The 20,183-nt window shown below is 38.0% G+C and overlaps 3 protein-coding genes across 8 annotated transcripts in view; 2 read left to right on the top strand and 1 right to left on the bottom strand.

Annotated features, from left to right (window-relative positions):
* Positions 1–17,121, top strand: part of Su(var)2-10 (E3 SUMO-protein ligase Su(var)2-10) — a 97,090-nt gene extending 79,969 nt beyond the window's left edge. For 5 of the 6 annotated variants that reach the window (XM_068364607.1, XM_068364605.1, XM_068364606.1 and 2 more), the window contains 2 exons: positions 9,368–9,451; positions 10,700–17,121. In XM_068364607.1, coding sequence (XP_068220708.1) covers positions 9,368–9,451; positions 10,700–11,367 — 752 coding nt within the window. In that variant the 3' untranslated portion in view covers positions 11,368–17,121. The remainder of the gene's footprint in view (positions 1–9,367; positions 9,452–10,699) is intronic. The other variant, XM_068364608.1, reaches the window with a different exon arrangement.
* Positions 12,768–13,313, top strand: LOC137632412 (uncharacterized protein C05D11.13-like). The gene has a single exon (XM_068364345.1). It carries the CDS (start codon positions 12,768–12,770, stop codon positions 13,311–13,313), a length of 546 nt encoding a protein of 181 aa, XP_068220446.1.
* A 94-nt stretch (positions 17,122–17,215) lies between the features above and the next one.
* The window catches only part of Ssrp (structure specific recognition protein), a 42,417-nt gene continuing 39,449 nt past the window's right edge, over positions 17,216–20,183 (bottom strand). Inside the window, exon 14 of the mRNA XM_068364609.1 lies at positions 17,216–17,441. Coding sequence (XP_068220710.1) covers positions 17,391–17,441 — 51 coding nt within the window. The 3' untranslated portion in view covers positions 17,216–17,390. The remainder of the gene's footprint in view (positions 17,442–20,183) is intronic.

Here is a 20,183-nt window from a genome sequence, read left to right as displayed (position 1 = left end):
CTCTATCATACTATTTTTATTGGTAACCTGATATGAACAATAGCAATCACTATTCTATAATCATGCAGCCAGAACTTATATAAAAGAACACTGCCAAAGATGTTTGAAAGATAATGTTAGTTGATGCTGTTATGAGTACTATGGAGAGAGTGAAAGAAGTGTGAGCAAGGGGGATGCGAGCAAAGGCAAAACAAATTGGTGTAAAAATCCTGTGAACACTGCATTGGTGGTATATGGATACTGCACAACTGTTGGCAATGTATGCTAGTCTTGTTAGTACTTTTCCACAAAAATGTGAATACCAATGGAAACTTTTGCTTGCAGACCGAATCAATGCTCATATATCGACTTGAATTTTCATGTTTGTAAACCAGTCTGCATGTATTCTAAGTCAGATTTGAAAAAAAAAATGGGGTATTACAGTATTACAAGAAAACAGACCATGGCCTAGGTTTACATTGTGACCTTGGGTACAGACAGATTAGAGGAAAGTTCATATGTTTTAGTGAGGTTAGGATTTTTAATAGTCTTTCCAAAAATCCTGCCATTTCTTGTGAAAAGTTTAGTCACAGAGGCTTACAGAAAGATTTATTCAAGTCATATAAAAAGACTTGAAGGTTACGGTTCATTATTTAGGAAGTGCAGCTACCTTTCACTACTACTGTAAGAATCTTCTTTGGAAATAGACTTAGCAGCAGCTCAATGGCATACAAAGCTGGATTTTGCAAAGCATTAACTAGGTGAAGCCTGGTTTCCTTATCAAGATTGGTAGGTTTTAGGTGCTTTTATGTCTGTTTTTTTTTCAACTCCTTAACCTTCACTACCTCCCTTTTACATCCCCACTCTATTTTTCCACTTTTTATGGTACAACTAATTTTCCTTTAACCAAAAAAAAATTATCAGACATACCGTTAGCCATACCCCTGAACTAGTGCACATTTTAATATTACAAACATCCTTCTTGTTATCAACACATAATCCATAAATGGCTTTTCTACCACTCTTCCATTTGTTACTCTTACCCATCCCATTTATAATTGTTATCATCTTAATTTTTGAAAAAAAGTATGACTTGTTACCAGCTCTTGTCAACACACAGCTACCAGTCTCTCACCACTTTTTCAGCTGGTATACTATACTTCCCAATGACACTTTCTACCTCTCCAGCAGCTACTCTGGTATTTACCCATCGCATCTACATAATTCCTTCTAACCGCCTAGTTAATTCATTCCTCTCTTTTTTACTTTTATCATAACCTGTACTTCACCTCACAACCTGCCCCATATGCACTAACAAATGCCCAACATTCCTTACCCACATTAACCCAGGTGATACTGCCCTCCATTCCACTACTTTACCTGTCATCCATTCACTGAGCAATAAAGCCACACCCTCTTGCTCTTCCCCCTTCAATCCCAGACACTTCCTGTCACTTCCATCCTTCTATTCCAAAACATACTCCCAATCTCAAATCCTTTACTCTATATTGTACTAGAATGCGGGAGCAGTCATGCTCCCCAGCAGGGTTGGCAGTTCTGGAACCCTATAGGTCCTCACCACTCCACCGGTGGAAGAGTGGGACGGGCCACGTGGATACCACGAGTGGCCTCTGAGTGGCGATAAGGGTCATCCACTGAGTGGAAGTAAGGGTCAGGAGCTGAGCGGGGATAATGGTCATCTGCTGGGCGGGATAAGCGTCAACCACTGAGCAGGAATAAGGGTAATCCGCAGAGAGGGGATAAGGGTCATCCACTGAGCGGGGATATATATATATATATATATATATATATATATATATATATATATATATATATATATATATATATATATATATATATATATATATATATATATATCTATATATATATATCTATATATATATATATAAAAATCCTATTATACATTTAACTATATAATATATATATATATATATATATATATATATATATATATATATATATATATATATATATATATATATATATATATATATATATATATATATATATATCTGGTTGTATGTATAATAGGATTTCTACAATATTTATTATTCCTATACTCATCTGATATTCATTATGGTTATCTCACAAAGCTTGGTTTGATATAAACGGTTACTCTAAAACAAAAATATATACCGTTGGTTGGAATTTTGGAAATTCGGATCATGGCATTTTTGGCTAAGAGAACATCTATATTTCTTGTTGCAATTAACTTTCAATTAAAATTTTTTTTTATAGCTCAGTCATTTTTGTTTATTTGCGTAAGTCTACAAGATGACTTCACAACCATTTTATGACCTGGGTATGTATTAATTTCTTCCTCCCACAAATTCATGGAAAAAATTATTTTAATATCCCATGTATCTATGATTTCACAAGGAATAGATTATCAGTTTTCTTATACAGTATTCGATATGGTAGTCGTAAACAAATATTTGCTTCCTGTTTCTTTGTTTACTCGTGTATGTTTATAATTTTTATGTTGTATGAAAGATGCATAACAACTAAATAGGCCAGGAGCTTCAAGTTGCCCCCCAAAAAATCACAAAGACAAGAATATCGCTAGCCTGTTATATACTTTTTAAACACTTTTTATGCTAAAACTTACGTTTGCTGTTGACACTTCCTTAAATGTACATTACTGAAACTATTAAACTATATGTCCATTTACTGTGGTCTTCAGGTAAAATTGTATTTAGAATAATAGGATTTTAGTAATGAAGTTTCACTTAACTTTATCCAATAATAATGATTGTAGTATTCACATAAGGTTATCGTATCATTGAATAAAATTAGGGAATATGATTTTTTCTTTGTGTTAAGATGATTGAAACTACCGTCTACATTTTCCAAATCAGCTGATTAAGGCAAACTACCGAAAGGATTTTTTTTTTTCTTTTACTAATGTACAATTATTACTAGAGCCATCATTTTTGTTTTACCTTACAAGGAGAAAAGTTATTTTATAATTTGATTTAAAAATAAAGGGGGGGGGGGGAGCGGGTGCCGCCTATGATACACAAGATACATGATAAAATAAATTTTATGGGGAAAATCTTGGGTCTCGCACAATAAAGTAGGCGAGATTGAAAGTTTTACTTGAGTATATACAGTAATTCTGTAATTTACTTTATTAAACTTTATGCCCCAAAAAGGATTCATCACCACCTATGTCTATTAACGCAATGGGCCTCGATTAGATTTCGCCAGTTGTCTCTATCTGAGCTTTTAATTCAATACTCTTCCATTCATCATCTCCAATTTCATGCTTCATAGTCCTTAGCCTTTTAGGCTGGGTTTTCCAACTCTAATAGTACCTTGTGGAGCCATGTTAGATGTTTGGTGAACTGATCTCTTCAGGGAGTGTGAAGAGGATACCTAAACCATCTTCATCTGCTTCTCACCATGATCTCAATCACATATGGCACTTGTATAATCTCTCTTAATAGTTTCATTTCTAATCCTGTCCTGTCATTTAACTCCCAATATTCTTCTAAGGGCTTTGTTCTCAAATCTACTAAATGTGGTGGAGATTTTCATTTTCATACTATGACTCATGTCCTTACAGTGACACCGATCTCACTAAACTGATATATAGCCTGATATTTATATGTAATTTCAGGCATTTTTTATTTCCAAAATTTACTTGACTTAGCCATTTTCTGATTTTCTTTTAAATCTTTCATTAAACTATAATTATATTATGAAAAATGTGAAATTTACTCAGAATCCCGTAATGTAAAAAATGTCTGCAATATAGATATGTATTTATAAATCTTGATAGAGGGAGTGATACGTGAATTGCATTTTGTTTAGGGATTGTTTTAATGTGCATACATTCAGCTAAGTTATAGTTATAATAGTACTGTATTTGTACCAGACGTTTCAATTTTTTTAGCTTACTCTTTTTTTTGTATCAATATCTAGCTCTTGGCTCATCATCCCCTTGACAAGTTTGTTCTGTAGGGGTTAGTGCCATCAATGTACCTCTTGTGGTGTTCAGTAGGCATTACTTTCAGTGCCCCTGGGCCCGTAAATATACCATTGTACCTGCCATCTTTCTTCTTTCTGTCTTGCCAAACCTTTCAGCATTTATTTCATAATGTACCTCCATTACCCAGTTGCTACTCATCCTTAAATTACCTCCAGGCTCCATTACCAGATGAGTCATAAGCAAGATGAATAATGTCTTGACAAGATTATTTTTAGTGGTTTCCCTTTTTCTGTCTAAGGATTTTATAATTTAGACCATATCAGAAAGCAGCCCTTTTATAGGAATTTTACGAGGTTGTCTTTTAATAGGCAACTTGCATTAGCTTCCTTATAACTGCAGTGTCAACATTTGACATTTTTACCACCCGATACAAAATATTTCCTGTTCAAAGCTGAAACAGTCTTCTCAGCAATATTATTAATATCAATATACCTAAAAACTGTACAATAGTACCTGGGTATAATAGTTTAATTTGTTCTGAGATTAAGCTCCCAACGCAAAATGCTCATAAACCATAAAAAATTTTCTAGAAGAAATTAAGGGAATTCACTCTGCATTCCACACAATAATAAATATGCATGCACTCATATTGAAAGGTATGTAACATTACTAGAAAAGAATTATAACCTCTAACATTAGAAATGAATGAAAAAAAGAAATATTGACAATTTAACTTGCATATTGCCTTTGAGGCAAGCTGTGGCTTGTATGCAGGAGAGGGGGAGGTGGTTTTACTACTTAGAGGGAGGATCTCCCTCCCTTTACTAAAACTTAGAGTAAAATATCAGGAGTTCCCTCTTTTGAACAATGTTCACAACCACAAATTAAATCATTTAAATTTTTTGGGATACTCGCCTATTTTTCAGTTAATGTGCTGTGTGGTTTCCAAGAACTTTGGTGTGAAAGGCTAAGACATGGAATCCAATATGTTGTAAATACCAAAGAAATATTGTCTTCCCTGCTGCAGAGCTTATGTATCAATGTGCAATGCTCAGGCTCAGTGTGTTCAAGGGAGACCCTCTAGTTCAGGCTCGCTAGAACTAGAGCAGAGCACCACTAATACTGAAAATCATCTGTGATAGATTTTTTTTTTTTGTCAAAATCCCTTTAATTCACTTGAAGCAAGAGATTTGTGAACTCTGTCCTTCTTTCTCCTTAGATGAAATATCCTTCACTACTACTAGTTGCTACTGCTTCTAAAACTCCAACAGCTCCTCAGTCTACAGGTGCTGGCTACGTTCTACTCAAATCACAAATGTCTTCCCTGTCTACCTCCAACCCGATTGCCTTGCTCAAGGACATAATTTCATCATCTGCCTCCTGCAAAGCGTTTTAGCCTAAGTTTCTGCCATGCAGAAGTGAGGGTCCTCTTGATAACCCCTTCTCAGGCTTTATCAATGGTTTGAAGGCAGATGACAGTATAGAAATGTTCTTTTTAAAATTCTCGAAGAATGAGCTTGGTCATTTTGGTGACCTTGAAACATTGCTGAAACGGCTGTTTACAGTTTTTGAAGTTGGAGATTACTTGCTAATCCATGAGTTGGAGAATCGAAATGGTGGTTGGCGGCAGGAACTTTATTTCGATGAATATGAATTCCTTCATTGGGTAGTCTTCAATGGCTGGAGGATGGGAAGGAGCACTGTCCATAAGCAACAAAGCTTGGAGTAGGAGGTTCTTGAATGTGGTATATACTTTTTTACCTCAGGACCCAAAACCTCAATGACTTTCACAAACTAAATGTGGGCACCCAAGCCTTTTTGTTTGACCTCCATATAACATTAAATTGCTGCTTCTGCACCATGTCCTTTTTAATGGCTTGTGGTTTCTCCAAGTGATACATTAGGAGAGGTTTGATTTAGCAATCCCTGCTGGCATTAGCACAGAACAGTAGGGGAAGATGGTCTTTCATCTGCATGTGACCAGAAATTGTCTTCTCTTCTTCAGTAATGAAGTTCTTCCAGGACATTTTCTCCCAAAAGAGACCAGTCTCGTTGCTCTTAAAAACTTGTCGTGGCATTTAAGACTCGGAATCCATGAACTTTGAAAATTTGGACACAAAGGGCTCTGCTGCCTTGACAGTTATTTTCTGCAAGTTTTCAAACCAGCCATGGCTCATGCTGAATGTTCCTGTTCTTGATTACTAATGTACCCTGCTCGTTTCTCAAAAGGTCACCATACAAAAATTTTGCCTTTTCACATAGTTCTTGGTTATTGCATCTCCTGCCATCTACTTCTCATTGATCCATATAAAAAGAAAGCTTTCAACGTTATATAGAATACTGTACGCTGCAATTATTTCGTTAAAGTACATTTTTATGATGGTTCCCACAGGCATACCTTGATCATGCTTCTTGATATTTTCTTTTTCATCTCAATGTTATCATCACCCTTCCTTTTTTTATCATTTTATTTTCATACATGATATTTTACAGTTTAACCCAACATAATAGATAAAACAAAATTGCAAAATGTAAGATTTTGCAGTGTGACTACTTAGCTGCACAGCTCTTTTACTGCTTAGCAAGAAGCAAGGCCTTCCTGGAGCAAGTTGCTATGATGACAGTTATCCAACCATGCGATTCCAATAGTATTTCATACCCTCAAGTTGACCACTTGAAATATTGTGAGATGTTTGGAAAACTATACTTTTATGGATCAAAATCTTAAGGAAATTTTAGCTTATGTTTGATGTTTTCATTGAAATTTTGTAGGAATGGTTAAAAGATAAATGAAATATATGTACAAATATTAATGTCTTTGATGTACAGTGCTGTATGTGCCCTAATATCTTGAATACTGCCAAGTGATTACTTAAACTTTTTGGGTTGTAAGGTTGTCGCAGAGAACTATTCAGATAATACAGCAGCTCTACAAACAGGTAGCAATTTGCTAATCTATTTTAAAGTTTGTTAATTATTATAGGGATATTACTTTTTGCAATTTAATCTTTCCCTTTTTTTATTACTTCATTTTTAATTCGGCAACATTCTTTTATATGGAAACTTTACTTGCAAGGTTATAATAGTTTCGAGCACTGTAGTTCCATTTGAATGTTTGACAAAGATAGTAATACAGTATAAGGTTGACGAAGATAGTAGTACCGTACTCTATAAGAATTAAATACTGAAGTAGGCCTATTTTAGTGGTTGCTTCCCTTAATATGAGTTCACAGCTGATTTCCAAACAATGTGTCATAATGGGAGCAAATATTCTTTCACTGATATATGAAAGCCTGGGATCTAAAGAATTTTGAATAATGCACTTGTTTCTTTAGATTTCCTGTTAAAAGTGTTTAGTATCAGTATTGAATGAGTTATGTATAAAAGTAATACTTGAATTCATTAAAATTCCTTTACAGTATTTTACCATCTCTTAATTTATATGTATCATGTTTTGATAGTTTTGTTAAGTTTTGAGTACTTTGTGTTTGATGACATATTGAACATAAATTTCAATAATATGTAATTTCTGAGGTGTATCAGGTTACTAAATTCATGTAAAGTTTAAAATTGTTGAAAACATAAGTTTAAGAGCATTGTCAGGGTCAGTGAAAAGTAGTATGTGCTGTAGGGTTGTACAGTACTAGTTTATAACTTCAGAATTAGCCCATACTGATTTCAGAGAGTTGGAATTAAGTTTTGCTAAATTAAGTGTTCAGCTTGTTTTTTAAACTTCTTATATGGACAAGGAGATTATCTGTATACAGTATTGGTTTTGGTAATTATTAATTATCCATGGCTAGCAGATATTTTTCAATGCCATAGAAGGAAATTTCAGTGCTGTATGAGGTTAACCAATAAAGTTATAAATTTATTGTTGCAAAAAATACTTTAAGAAGGGATCTCATGAAAACTAATTTGGGGGAAATGAATTTCAATTTGATTAGGTAAGTGAAAAGGGATCAGATAACACAAATGAGGAAGGACAGTATGATAAATGTCAGGTTTATGTAAAATTACTTTCCCTGTAAAAAAATTGTAGTAGCATTTTTGAACACATTATTGTAATGAGAATCCAAATCAGAAATCTCATTGGCATCATATTTTTCCGGCACTTAAAAAATTGAAAGTGAAAATATCTGACTTTTCCATCTTGAACCCCATGTAAATTAATTTGGATAATCAACTGAGCACTGGATTATTAATGAATTGAAAGAACATTGTCCTAGTGTTATGAAAGTGAATGTCATTCCCTGGTGTCCAATGTCTTTTTTACAGTAATTACTTTCAGTGGTTTCACAATTACATCAGCAAAGGGGCTCATTATTTAAACGTTTAAATTATCAAGCTATTTTTTGGCAGTTGGTGATATCAACCTTCTCTGTTTGTTTATTATAATAGCCAAGTTAAAGAAAAAAAAAGTGTCTTGTTGACATTTGAATAGTTTTAGGACTGTCCTTACCTTATCAGATTGTGATAATAAAAATGAGTGAAATTTGCAATTAATTATATTTTAAAGTTATTGCCCTGTGAGGGTCTGTGGAGTTTATAAAATTAATGTAAATGCAATGGAAAGACATTAATTACATTATTGATATTTGGCTTTGGTTGTAGTTTCATACATGGTCTTAAAAGTATGGATGAACAACACAGTACATTATCTCCTAACAGTGATCAGGTGTTTTGTATGAATGATTTATGTGCACAGTAGGATTAATGAGGACATGGGTTCAGTAATCCAACATAACTAGCGGTACAGCACATTAATTATGGTGATTTGTTGGTGTTGTACTTAGTGAAAAAGCTGCAAGAATTTCAGTTCTAATTTTGTTCACAGGAATAGTTACATTGATAAATTGGTGTTTTTTCATCAGTTGCATTTATAGGTGTTGTTAGCATGTGTTCTCTGTTCTAATAGGTTTATATAAGGCTTTGATATTGAGAGGAATTTTCTAGAAATGAGGTTTGTGTACTGTTAACTCGCGAGAGCTCAACAGATGTACATCTGTCAAGATATCTCTAGTTTAGTACTTAAAATGTAATACAGTACAAGCAATCCAACTACAGTATCTTTAATTTTGTCAAACTCGTTTCATATTGATTAGCTGCCAAGAAGAAAAGTTAGATGGCTGAGTAAAGGTAGTCTGTTGTTGTGGTTTTGTTTAATGCATTGGTAATGAGACCTGTATGGTATTGTTTGACTGTCTTGCCTCTATTAGTTACTAATAATTATTTTAACCTACTAATCACTTATGTTTATCTTACATTACCCTTTAGAAAAGCTATAGTTTTCGTCAAAGGCAACAATTTCCATTTTCTTAACATAAATTTATACAGGGTGTTGCTGGTCTAGACGTTTACTTTTCTGTAGTAAAAGAAGTTTGTGTACAAGAACCCATACAATTACCAACACACTTTTTGTTGCGCTTACAGAGGGCACCACTAAGTCAAACGATTCTTGGTGCGTAGGGGAGGTTGACCCTGGCAAACGACTCGTCTTTAGGAAATCCCTCTCTAGTAAGTACCTTGTACATTACAGTATGGTGATAATGGTGTTCCCATACTGTACATACACCCAATTGGTATATTCAGCATGTGTGGTGTATTGTGCCACCAGCTGGGTCTTCTTATACAAGCAGAGGAATTCCACCCTTTCCCCAATAGTCCTCGTGTGTAGGTTTTTCCATCAGGGTAACAAGCTCAGTCAATAGCTAAAATAATAGTTTTTATATATTTCAAAAACTTACAGACCTTCATTGTGCATTAGTTTCTTCTCTCCTTTAATCTTTCTTAGGGTGTGGCACTGTATTTTTAATATTGACTGAGCTGTGCCATCTCTATAAGTGCTTGAAATCTCAAGGTGTAGGGACAATGTGAAGATATTGTTTGAAGCGTTAATTCCCTTCCATTTCCCTAAAATAAAAATGCCAGAAAAATATAGCTGCTATCCTTTTACACTTGTTTGTTTACAATAATATATTGCATCCTAAAGATTACAGGTGAAATCAGGGAAGTAATTGCTCATTTTAAAATACATGCATTAGATACTGTCAAGTACAGGGTATAATTCACACCATTTTGGTGTTAAATCAGAGCCAGACACAGCAGCTTTAATTTTGGCTTGCAATAACTTATATTTGCAGTTTGTGTGATATCAATATAGTTAACATATTACTGGCTTAAGATTTCTGGTTTGGAAGCTATTACATGATTTGTATAAACTGTACTGTAAAACTGTACCAACTGGAAATGTTTGTGTGTAGGGTTGTTTGGTTTGGCATTTTGATTTTATTCATATTTTTTTACATAAACAAATTTTAATCTTTTTTCCCTGTGTTACCAACTCAACTCAGTGTTCACTTGCTAATATTTTGTCCAGTATGAAGCCAGAAGCATGATATTTCAGTATACATATATCTTGTACTGTGGGATCTAATTAGTTCTCTCCTTTTTTATAAAGCATAGATGAATACAGGACTGTATTTAATTATTTCTCTTATTTAAAAGATTTTAGTGCATGTTCATGGTCTACATAGTTTTAACTAAAGATTTGATTTTTCATAGCTTCTTTTGCATGACTGCTATTTTCAAGTGCATGGTGTTACAGCTAACAATAATTACAGTAGTTAATCATAAAAGAGTAGGTAATTATGAAGTTAAATACCAGGATTCAGTCTGTGGAAGATCCTATTTTATGCAGAAATAATGCAAAAAATATGAATATATATCTGTTATTTCCTAACCTTACTCTCTTCCATTATTTAGGCTCTTCAAGTGGAACAAGTGGTCTACTCACACCTGCAGGTGGTGGCACTGGCAGTGGAACAACTTTTTCTCCTCCATCATCTGGGTCAGTAAGTCCTCAGGTTATATGCCTGGATAGCCCAGCATCTTCACCATCACCACCCCCAAGGAGACCAAACCCTGGACCTTCTCCTTTACCATCAGTCCCAGGTTTCACAGTTACACCTGTAGTATCCACCCCATCTTCAGCTTCACCTACTTTTCCCCCAACGACATCTAGTGAAATACGGCCTCTAGTTACAGTTACACCAAGAAGTACTCCACCCGTTAGTAGCAACAGTAATAATAGTAGCCCAATCCCTCACACTTCCATTATACCAATCACTACCTCCCCATCATCAGTATCAGCCATTCCATCAGGTTCTTCAACCTCCCCAAGTTTTCTTACTCCAACACCAAATCCTTCTCCTGCTCAAGACCCACTAGCAACTTCGCCAAGTTTTACTTCACAGTCTTCTTCAGCAGTTGCCGCTGCTGCTGCTGCAGCTGTCGCATCAGTTGGTCTGGGCTCAAATCCTTACTCTCTTCCACCAGCTTTGCAAAATCTCTTTAACCCATTAGGTATGATACCACCAACAACTATGGCTGGAAATTTACCGTTTAGACCATCAGATAGATACCCTATGTAGAATATTTTAATTTGTTAGGCAACCTATTCCTATTTTGAACATGAAATATGGTGCCTCATGTACACAAGTGCTTATTTTGTAAATTATTATCCATATTCATATATATATATATATACATACATATATATACAAGTGCGAAATTCTTATTTTGCTTTTCACCAAAGTTTAAATTTTATTTAATTTCTGATTTAAAGTCTGCCTTAGACTACATGATTCCACGAGTTTTTACATTGTTCAAAAGTACAAAATAATGCTTGCTGCTGTAAAATGGTATTGTGACAGTCCTGACAGCTAAATTTATAGCCATGTTGTGAAAGGTATGGTCAATTTATATCTTCCTTGGTTTTGTGAGTTAATTTTTTGGAGGCTCGAGCGATTAAATTTCCGTCAGTTTGACATATATTTGATCATTAAGGTAGTAAAATTGAAAATATGGTAAGGGTTAAACAAAAGTCTGCCAAGGGTTAAAAAAGGTCTGCTATCCCATATATAATAAAGCTATGTCTGGCTATATATGTAAATATATACTGTATATATTTCTTTCCTGTCACACTCTCCAACATTGCCAGATGTATGACTACTTGTATTCCCTGTGCCTCTGGTAGGGGGGAGAGTAATAGTCATACCCTGGTGAGAGGAGGTACCCTGAGAGGTACACTTCGGAAACCGCAATCTCACAAATCGCAGAGTTATAGTTAAGAAAAGAGGAGGGGATGGGAATGGTGGAATCTGTGTGTGTTTGTGGAAATGACAAGCTGAAGCGGCGTCACAGAAGTGCGTAGGAGCAGTACTTAGCCTGTTTGGGTTTAAACGTCTGCTGGAAAGGTTTGTGCTTTGTAGACATGCCATTCTGTCATGTTTCTTTCTCTCTTATTCACTCTGTATAGGGGGAAGAGAAAGAATATGAAAACAGGCTATAAGAGTGACAAGTGGGAAATGATGGGGATATACAGCATGTATGTGATACGCACACACACCTCGCTGCTGCAGATTGTAATTTTGTAGCTCTATATATACACACAGATTCTACCCTTTCCTAACTACAATCTGCCAGTTTTGACAATTTGTCCTCGTTTTGATAATACAGTACACAGGTCGTAGAATTCAACCAGTATTGTTTATATAATGATACCATAACTGCTGTGTATCATGAGCAGAAAAATAAAAAAAAAACACCTTAAGTAAAATCTGGAATAATTCATAAGGTGTTCAAGTGTGTGTCACTCCATGATAGTTGGAGTTGCTTGTCGTCCATAACTGATCACAACCTAGGTGGGTCGGAGATTGTAGTTTCCAAGTACAACTGCTTCACTTCTCCTCCTTCATACTTTTGTTTCCTCGCCTTGGAGATAGAGTGGAAGGAACATATATTTTATTTCAGAATATCTACAAGCGGGGAAATGGAGACTGCTGCAGAAAAAAAAAGACGGTTAGCAAGAGAACGTCAACGTAGAAGAAGAGCTAGCTTGAGTCAGGAACAGATTGAAGCTAGGAGAGAGTATGACAGACAGTGGTACCGAAATCAACCTCTTGACATACAGGAAGCTAGGAGATTTCAATCAAGAATAAGAACTGCTCTGAGACTCTTAAATGAAACTGAGGAACAAGCCACTCTTCGAAGAGAAAGAATGCGACAGAGGAGAATCCAGATTATACAAAATGAAACTGAGGAACAAGCAACAGCGAGGAGAGCAGATCTACGAGCAAGGGCATCACAAAGACTTCGAAATGAAACTGAAGAAGCTGCCGCTAAGAGAAGAGCTGACATGCGAGAAAGAGCATCAAGGAGGATACAAAATGAAACTGAGGAAGAAGCGGCAGCGAGAAGAGCAGATCTACGAGCAAGGGCATCACAAAGACTTCGAAATGAAACAGAACAACTTGCTGCTTGGAGAATAGCTGATCTGCTAGAAAGCACATCCGAGAGACTACAGAATGAAACTTGAAGCAGCAGCAGCGAGAAGAGCAGAGCTACAAGAAATGGCATCATAAAGACACTGAAATGAAAAAGAACAATCTGCTGCTTGGAGAATAGTTGATCCATGAGGAGGAGCATCATGAAACCAATAATGAAACAACAGAAGGCAATACACTGCAGACAAATTGAGAGTGTCGCATATGAATAAAATGTTCAACAGTGAATAATCTAACGTATATAGAACATGCGCAAAGGCATAACTGTGGGGACAAAATGTCAGTTTTGTTTAGCAAAGCACTTTGTTTCTGAGAGACTGTCGACTGTCAAATAGGAAATTTGATAACTCCTGCCATAAAGACAAATTGTTAACTCCTCTTACAAGAGAAATCTCTCAGTTTTTAAGATCAACAGTGTCTAACCCTTGGCTCCCACATTACAGAAATTTTGAACAAAACTTATAATTCTGCACTGAAATTTGCTTCCATGGATGTTGGAAATGTTGATCACAATAGACATGGGACCTATGACTTCAGATTGCATGGACAAATATACCATAGAACTTTACACATGCATCCCAGTGGAGGCAGTTTGCTCAATTATATTTTGTAGATAGTACCGAGGCCGAGGAAACGTGCTTACATTAAGTGCTGGAGTACTTGGACAGAATCATTAGGGACAACAATGTCTTCACTACATCTTACAAAACTTTGCAGGAAGTGGAATTAGAAGAAAAAGATGCGCTCGTAATGAAGAGCGGCAGACTCCTGTTGTAAATCTGACATTTGATAGATCGCAATGCAAATTGAGGATACAACTTGCCATCTATAAATGAGTGTGGTATAGTGTTCAGAAATTGAGAACCTCCATTTCACAGAGACTAAGGTCTACCCATAAATGTTGAGGCTTAATTCATCAATCTCTGTCTTGAGTTCTAGCCTTGACCCTATATCATATGTTCTATTCGGAGAACCAGGATGCCTTCTACAAATGGTTGGTAATAATGAAAATAGACATGAGTGATGACGAAATGTTCCCACGTTTCTACACAAAGGTTTTCTCCGCTATTAAATAATGATCTCAATCCAATTATTCATAGTGGTAAACTTTTCCAGCATTTGGGGTGTTGCCTCTTACCTGCAAGTTGAAGCCAACAATCTATATTTCATGAAATCTTTGTAGCAAAAGCTAGAGAGCTGAATTATACCATGGGTTAACAGATCATTTAAATAATGTTGGAAATAATGCAGTACAGATGGGACATCAGTTATTTTGCCTTCATTTTTTCAAGGATCTAGAAATATGCAGAAATGGTACATAGATGCAATGGCCATTGGCTAAACATGGTCTCCCTGACATTTTTCTTACAATGACCTGCAATGGTAACTGATTTGAAATTACAGATACTATAATTTAAATCCTAGACAAAATACATCTGATCTATCATGGCACTATTTCCAATTTTGGGAAGTAGCCAACATAAAAAAGAAACGTGGGGTTTTCTTCTTGCCATTCCATTTTGCCCGAGGGACTCTGCCAAGTTTAGTTGGTACTGCTAGAGTGCCTGATTATTGGCTAGGGCTAGCATGTTCAATCTAAAATTGAAAAAACTTTCAATGATATTACAAAGAAACATATTGTAGAGAGTTTCCAGTTACTGTTACTCTGTTGAATTTCTGAAACGAAGACTGCCTTTTATGCTCTCCGTGATTTTGCATCCCGATTTCAAACTTTCTGAGCCTGCATTGATAAACAAAGTGGTGTGTGAAGAAATAACTGATTCTGAGACCGCGCCTTTGCTTTTTGAAAGTCATAACATGCATGATCCGTGGACCTTGTTGGAGAGTTTAATCCCAATGCTCTATGTTTGGATAAAAATGTTTAATAAACAACTACTTAAAGAAACTATTGTGAATATTAGTTGCAGTCCAGGTATAGGCGACGTCATGGTGCAATATTGCAAAATGGTATTCATGCATACGACAATAGTTTTGTAGTACCTTACAATAAATATCTGTTGTAAATTGGTTGTCACTCATGTGGGAATTTGTTCTTTAGTGAAGTACATATTGAAATATGTGTACAAAAGCTACGATTCCGTTCACTTGAATATCTGGGAAGTTGTTGCAAACATTAATACAGTACTATATCAGATAAGATACAGTCGCTTAAATTCAATAAGTAGGATTGTATTTGCCAACCCGTCTTCAGTCCTGGGCAGCACCCAAGTAGGTCAAGGGATAGAAATAATCTCAAGATTTTGGTGAGCAACAATGAATCATAAGGTGTAGTGATGGACAACACTGATTTTACAAGAAGTGTCGTGCTTAAAGAACTACTAGATTGAACAAAACTTTTTCGGTCAGAAACTTATTTCAGTGTTCACAGAAAATTAGTTTTAAAGTCCTACAAAGGAATTAACAGTTATGCCCACTGTACCTGATCAATTGCAGAGAAAACATGTTAGTTAATTAGTTTCATAAACTGCTCTGACAATTGTAATGCCGAAGTTGATCCATGAACTTTTGCAAAACATCTACGACATACAACTGTAGCGGTATTGGCTCCTTAGGTTAGATAAAGACTTAGTGGATGTTATTCATGAAAATTATGAATTCCTGTGTTTTAATATCTAACTAGTGTACGCGCCCTGTCAAAAATGACGGATAAATGATGTGCACACGCTTGTGTAGACACAGATTCAACCCTTCCCATCGACTACCCCAACTACGTCTGTTGTGGTTTCAGTGTGTGCCTCTCAGTGGTACACCTCCCTACCTGACGGACTAAGTATTTAAGTGTCTGGTAATGCCACTCAGTGTGACAGGAAAGAAAAATATATTTATTATTAGCCAGAAACTTGCCCTATTATATAGGGGAGATGTATTTATATAACTAGAAATTCAAATTACACCCTCTTATTCTATCTGTTTGATATTCATCTTAGAGTAAGGTATTAATATGTGTTTCCTTAATTTTAAACTGCATATCTATGTAAATATTTTGCTGTCATTTTTGATGGCACGGGTACACTAGATGTATTATGATGTTTTAACTTGGATATTTGTATCAAATATCTAAGTTACGGTAAATAATTTTGACCCTTTTTGGCTGGAAAAACCTAGAGTTGCCATGTAAAATTAGAAGGTAGCACAAAGCTGTTCTTGAATTTAGTTAAAAATATTTTAATCTGTTCATCATCAGCTAGGTCTTGAAATTTCTTCAACATTGTAAGTAAAATTAAATGGAGAGTTGTTACAAGAATAGAATATTACCTTTTACTGGATATTGACAGCTACAGTTAATTCTTTGGCTGCAGTTCCGCTCAACTTACTAAGGAAGTTCTCTTGTGCCGTAATTGACGAAAAGTTCTATGTACAGTACATGGCATACCCAAATTTATGTTACCCTGTGGTTGTAAAACATTCATGTTGAATACATAATGGAAAATTTTATTTTTTGATCCTGTATAGCTTAATAGCTAGAAAAGGGATTTGTGAGTTTATTTTAATCTTATTGAATGTTTTATTTTTTGATCCTTTATAGCTAATTACAGCTAACCAGCTGTTAAAGGGATTCGCGAATTTATTTTAGCCATGATTGTAGGGGAGCGTTTATATTTCCTCTTCATGCAACTTAAAAGGTATTCATAGGGTTTCTAAAAAAATGTTACCAGCTTAGAACGTCCAAATTAATATTTGAGACCTCTTGTGCTAGTGAATTTTTTTGTAGGTTATTGTTAAACATTCCTATTTCAGTAACTTACCTAGTATTCTCTGTTTGATGATGTGGGCTGCCGAAATGGATTGTGTAAATTTTTTAATAAACTATTTGGTAATTATGAGAGTATCATTTCCCTTAGTTTCTTCAAGGTTCACAAACAATGGTTATGCTAAATTTTATGTAATGGGAATCCAAGATAGATAACTAAAACTTATTTAAACTTTTTTATTAACTCATTACAATGTAATCTAGTATCTGATACATAGAAATGCCTTAAAAGCTATGGATAAATTAAATTTGTTCACAATTTTAAAAATAAATGATATCTACCACAGGACTGTAACTTGGTATGGATGGAAAAAAAAATAAGTTTTCAGGTTTTTTTCTAATCGGATCCAGACTCGTCAGCATCTTCGTCGTCATCGTCTTCAGATTCCTGTCAGAAGAAAAATAAATTAACTTTCCCTCGTAAAAACAACCTACAGTAAATCATAACCTAGACAAATATTATCAAATTATTCAGTCACTTCAGCCAGATTGGTCATAAGCGGATTGTGTGATATTTGATGAGAGGGATCAAACTAACACTTAAATCTAGATTTGTTCCAACACGGTTACTTACCTAGAACTACCTTCTTAGGAGTTACTGGTTAACTCTACCTAACCGACCAGCTTTTTGTATAGTTTACCCCCCTCTTCCCGTTTTCTACGGGGTCAACCTCTGGCAGTGTGGTACGTGCCCTGAGGCGACCCGGGGTCGGGCAGCGTGCTAGCTCAGGTCGAATCGCCAGTAAGTTTCTGGTTGTGACGCGATAAACATCTCGCTCGCTCTCTCTTACCTTGTGCGACCCTTTGTGTCCCCCGATCCTTTGTGCTAACCGCGTGTTACCCACGTGTTTCCATTACACTTTCCCTTTACATCCTTGTGTCTCTTGGTGTGTTAGCTTTGCATTATGGAGCATCCTCGTCGTTGCCCTTGCCCTGTGGCTTGGAAGTCTTGCCGGGCTTTCCTTTCCAAGCCTGAGGTTGATCCCCACTCCTTGTGCTCCACGTGTAGGGGTAAAGCGTGTTCCCCTACCTCTACGTGCCCGGAGTGTGCTAATTGGACTGAGATCCAGTGGGTGCTCTTCGGGACGAAGAAGAAGGAGGCAGCTAAGAAGTCGCCTAAGGACTCCAGCATATCCTCGCCTGTGGGTTCGCCAGATGCCTCGGCAGACCGTAGCGCCCGTCCTTCTTCCCCTACCCAGAGTAGGGGACGAGGTAAGTCCGTTGCGCGGAAGAGGCCCATTGCCCTTCCCTAAGAGTCTGATATTCCTGTGGGGGAAGTGTCCAGTGTGGGGCAGGCATGTGTGGGGCCTGAGTGTAGTGCGGAAGTGTGGGTAGGAGGCGAGGGCCTGGTGCCCGCAGGTCCCGTCGCCTCGGAAGATCCAACGTGGGGTAGGCCGAGTGCCGATTCTTCCCCTGCCTCGTGGCGTGTTTCAGGTGCGTCAACAGCCGGGGGAGACACGGAAAAAGGTTGTTCGTCGTCTTCGGACCCCACCACGTGGGTGGCCCCTAGGACTCCCTTCAGGTCTCCCGTTAGAGGAGAAGAGGATGTGGAGCAATGGCTCTGTAAAGGGCTCGCGCGGTCCCCTCCGGCTCCCTCGGCTACGCTACCCCCGTGTTTCTGCAACCGCCCACACCTGAGAAACGACGTGAATTTCCCCCCCGCAGTCTTGGACGTGTCGGCCGGTCAGAGAGCTCCGTCCTCGGACAGGAACCTTAGGAAGAGGGAGAAATCCCGCAAGAAGAGAAGTCTCGTTCCCGCTCGAGGCATGGTAAGAAAAGGTTTAAGTCCTCTAAAAAGAAAGCGAAGAGGAGTAAGTCAAGTTAGGTTTTCCACAGCCACGGCCGCTTCCGGGTGGCTCCCTAGAGCCTCGCCTTCTTTGTGTCGCCCTCTTATCTCCTCCTTCGGACCAGCCGCCCGGCAAGAGGGCTCGAACCGGGACCCCCCGTGTAGTGTTCAACCCGACGGTAGCCTCCGCCCCTTCTTCCCTTAGGAAGGATATAAGGAGTATGAAGGAAGGCCATGGGCACCTTGGAGGCAGGCCTTCCTTAAGCACCAAGGGCGCCCGTCGGTCCGCATGGATCCCCCATCCGCGGAGCCCCCCGTGGAACAACGTGCTCCCATGACGGGTGCCTTCGTCTCCACGGGGCAGCCCATACCACTGGCAGGCTCGGAGGGCGTTGGTACTCCCATGACGGATGCCTTCGTCTCCACGGGGCAGCCCATACCACTGGCAGGCTCGTCGGGGCGTTGCTTTTCCCACCGTCACGGCGTACCTCCATACGGAGGAACTGGTGACGGAAGACCTGGTTGAAGGAGGGGAATGCTCGACTGACGACATCTCCTCCTACCATAAGGTTCTAGCCCTAATTCGGAGGCATCACCGGTTGGATGAACCCAAGCCCTCAGCTGCAAAGGCCGTACTATCCGGACTGTCCAGGATGATCGACAGTCCGGTACAACAAAAGCCATAAAAGTCTCTCCCTCTCGCTCAAGACGTGAAGTTGGGGATGGAGCAGATTGATGAATACTTAGCAGGGCTAGCAGAGGCCCCCAGAAGCCAGAGTTCCTCCAAGCTTCTTCCGGGCCTGAAATCCCAGAAGTGCTTTCACATTCCCAAAGGGCATCGCGGTGGTCCCCGTGCGGTAGAAGCAGCGGTGACCGCGCTGAACCAGGGAGCCTCGGAAGACAGGGCCTCCACTGCCCCAGTGTGCTTTTTCCCGTCAGAAGCATCTATGATGGAGGACATGGTTCAGGACCTGGTTTACGTGTCCTCCTGGTTAGATTGGTGGTCGTGCGCTTTGGTGGGGTTTCAAGCATCCCACGACCTCTCCCTCCCACAAAATCAGACCATGCTGAGGGATCTTGTTATCTTTGGGGGCAAGGCCTTTAGGTTTTTATCATCCCAGTCTCTGTCGGTGGCTTCGAACTGGGTCCTGAGGAAAAGGGATACGGTTCTGAGCAAACTGGTTCGGAAGTTGCCGGACAGAGAAGCAAGGAGACTGAGGAAATTCCTCCGTGTGGGGGAATGACATTTTCCACATCAATTTGGTGGAAAATACTATGGAGAAGGTGAGGAAAGTGAGAGAAACGGATCCTAGGCACCCCCCCTATGAGGAAGGCCACGTTTAG

The sequence above is a fragment of the Palaemon carinicauda genome, chromosome 41 (assembly GCF_036898095.1).
Source record: "Palaemon carinicauda isolate YSFRI2023 chromosome 41, ASM3689809v2, whole genome shotgun sequence".
Classification (NCBI taxonomy): Eukaryota; Metazoa; Arthropoda; class Malacostraca; order Decapoda; family Palaemonidae; genus Palaemon; species Palaemon carinicauda.
Note: the sequence above shows the minus strand (reverse complement) of the source record. Positions and strands in the feature narration are given on the sequence as shown.

What these genes read in the sequence shown, in the direction of transcription:
- LOC137632412 (XM_068364345.1), top strand. Translation starts at nt 12,768, where the DNA reads ATGGAGACTGCTGCAGAAAAAAAAAGACGGTTAGCAAGAGAACGTCAA.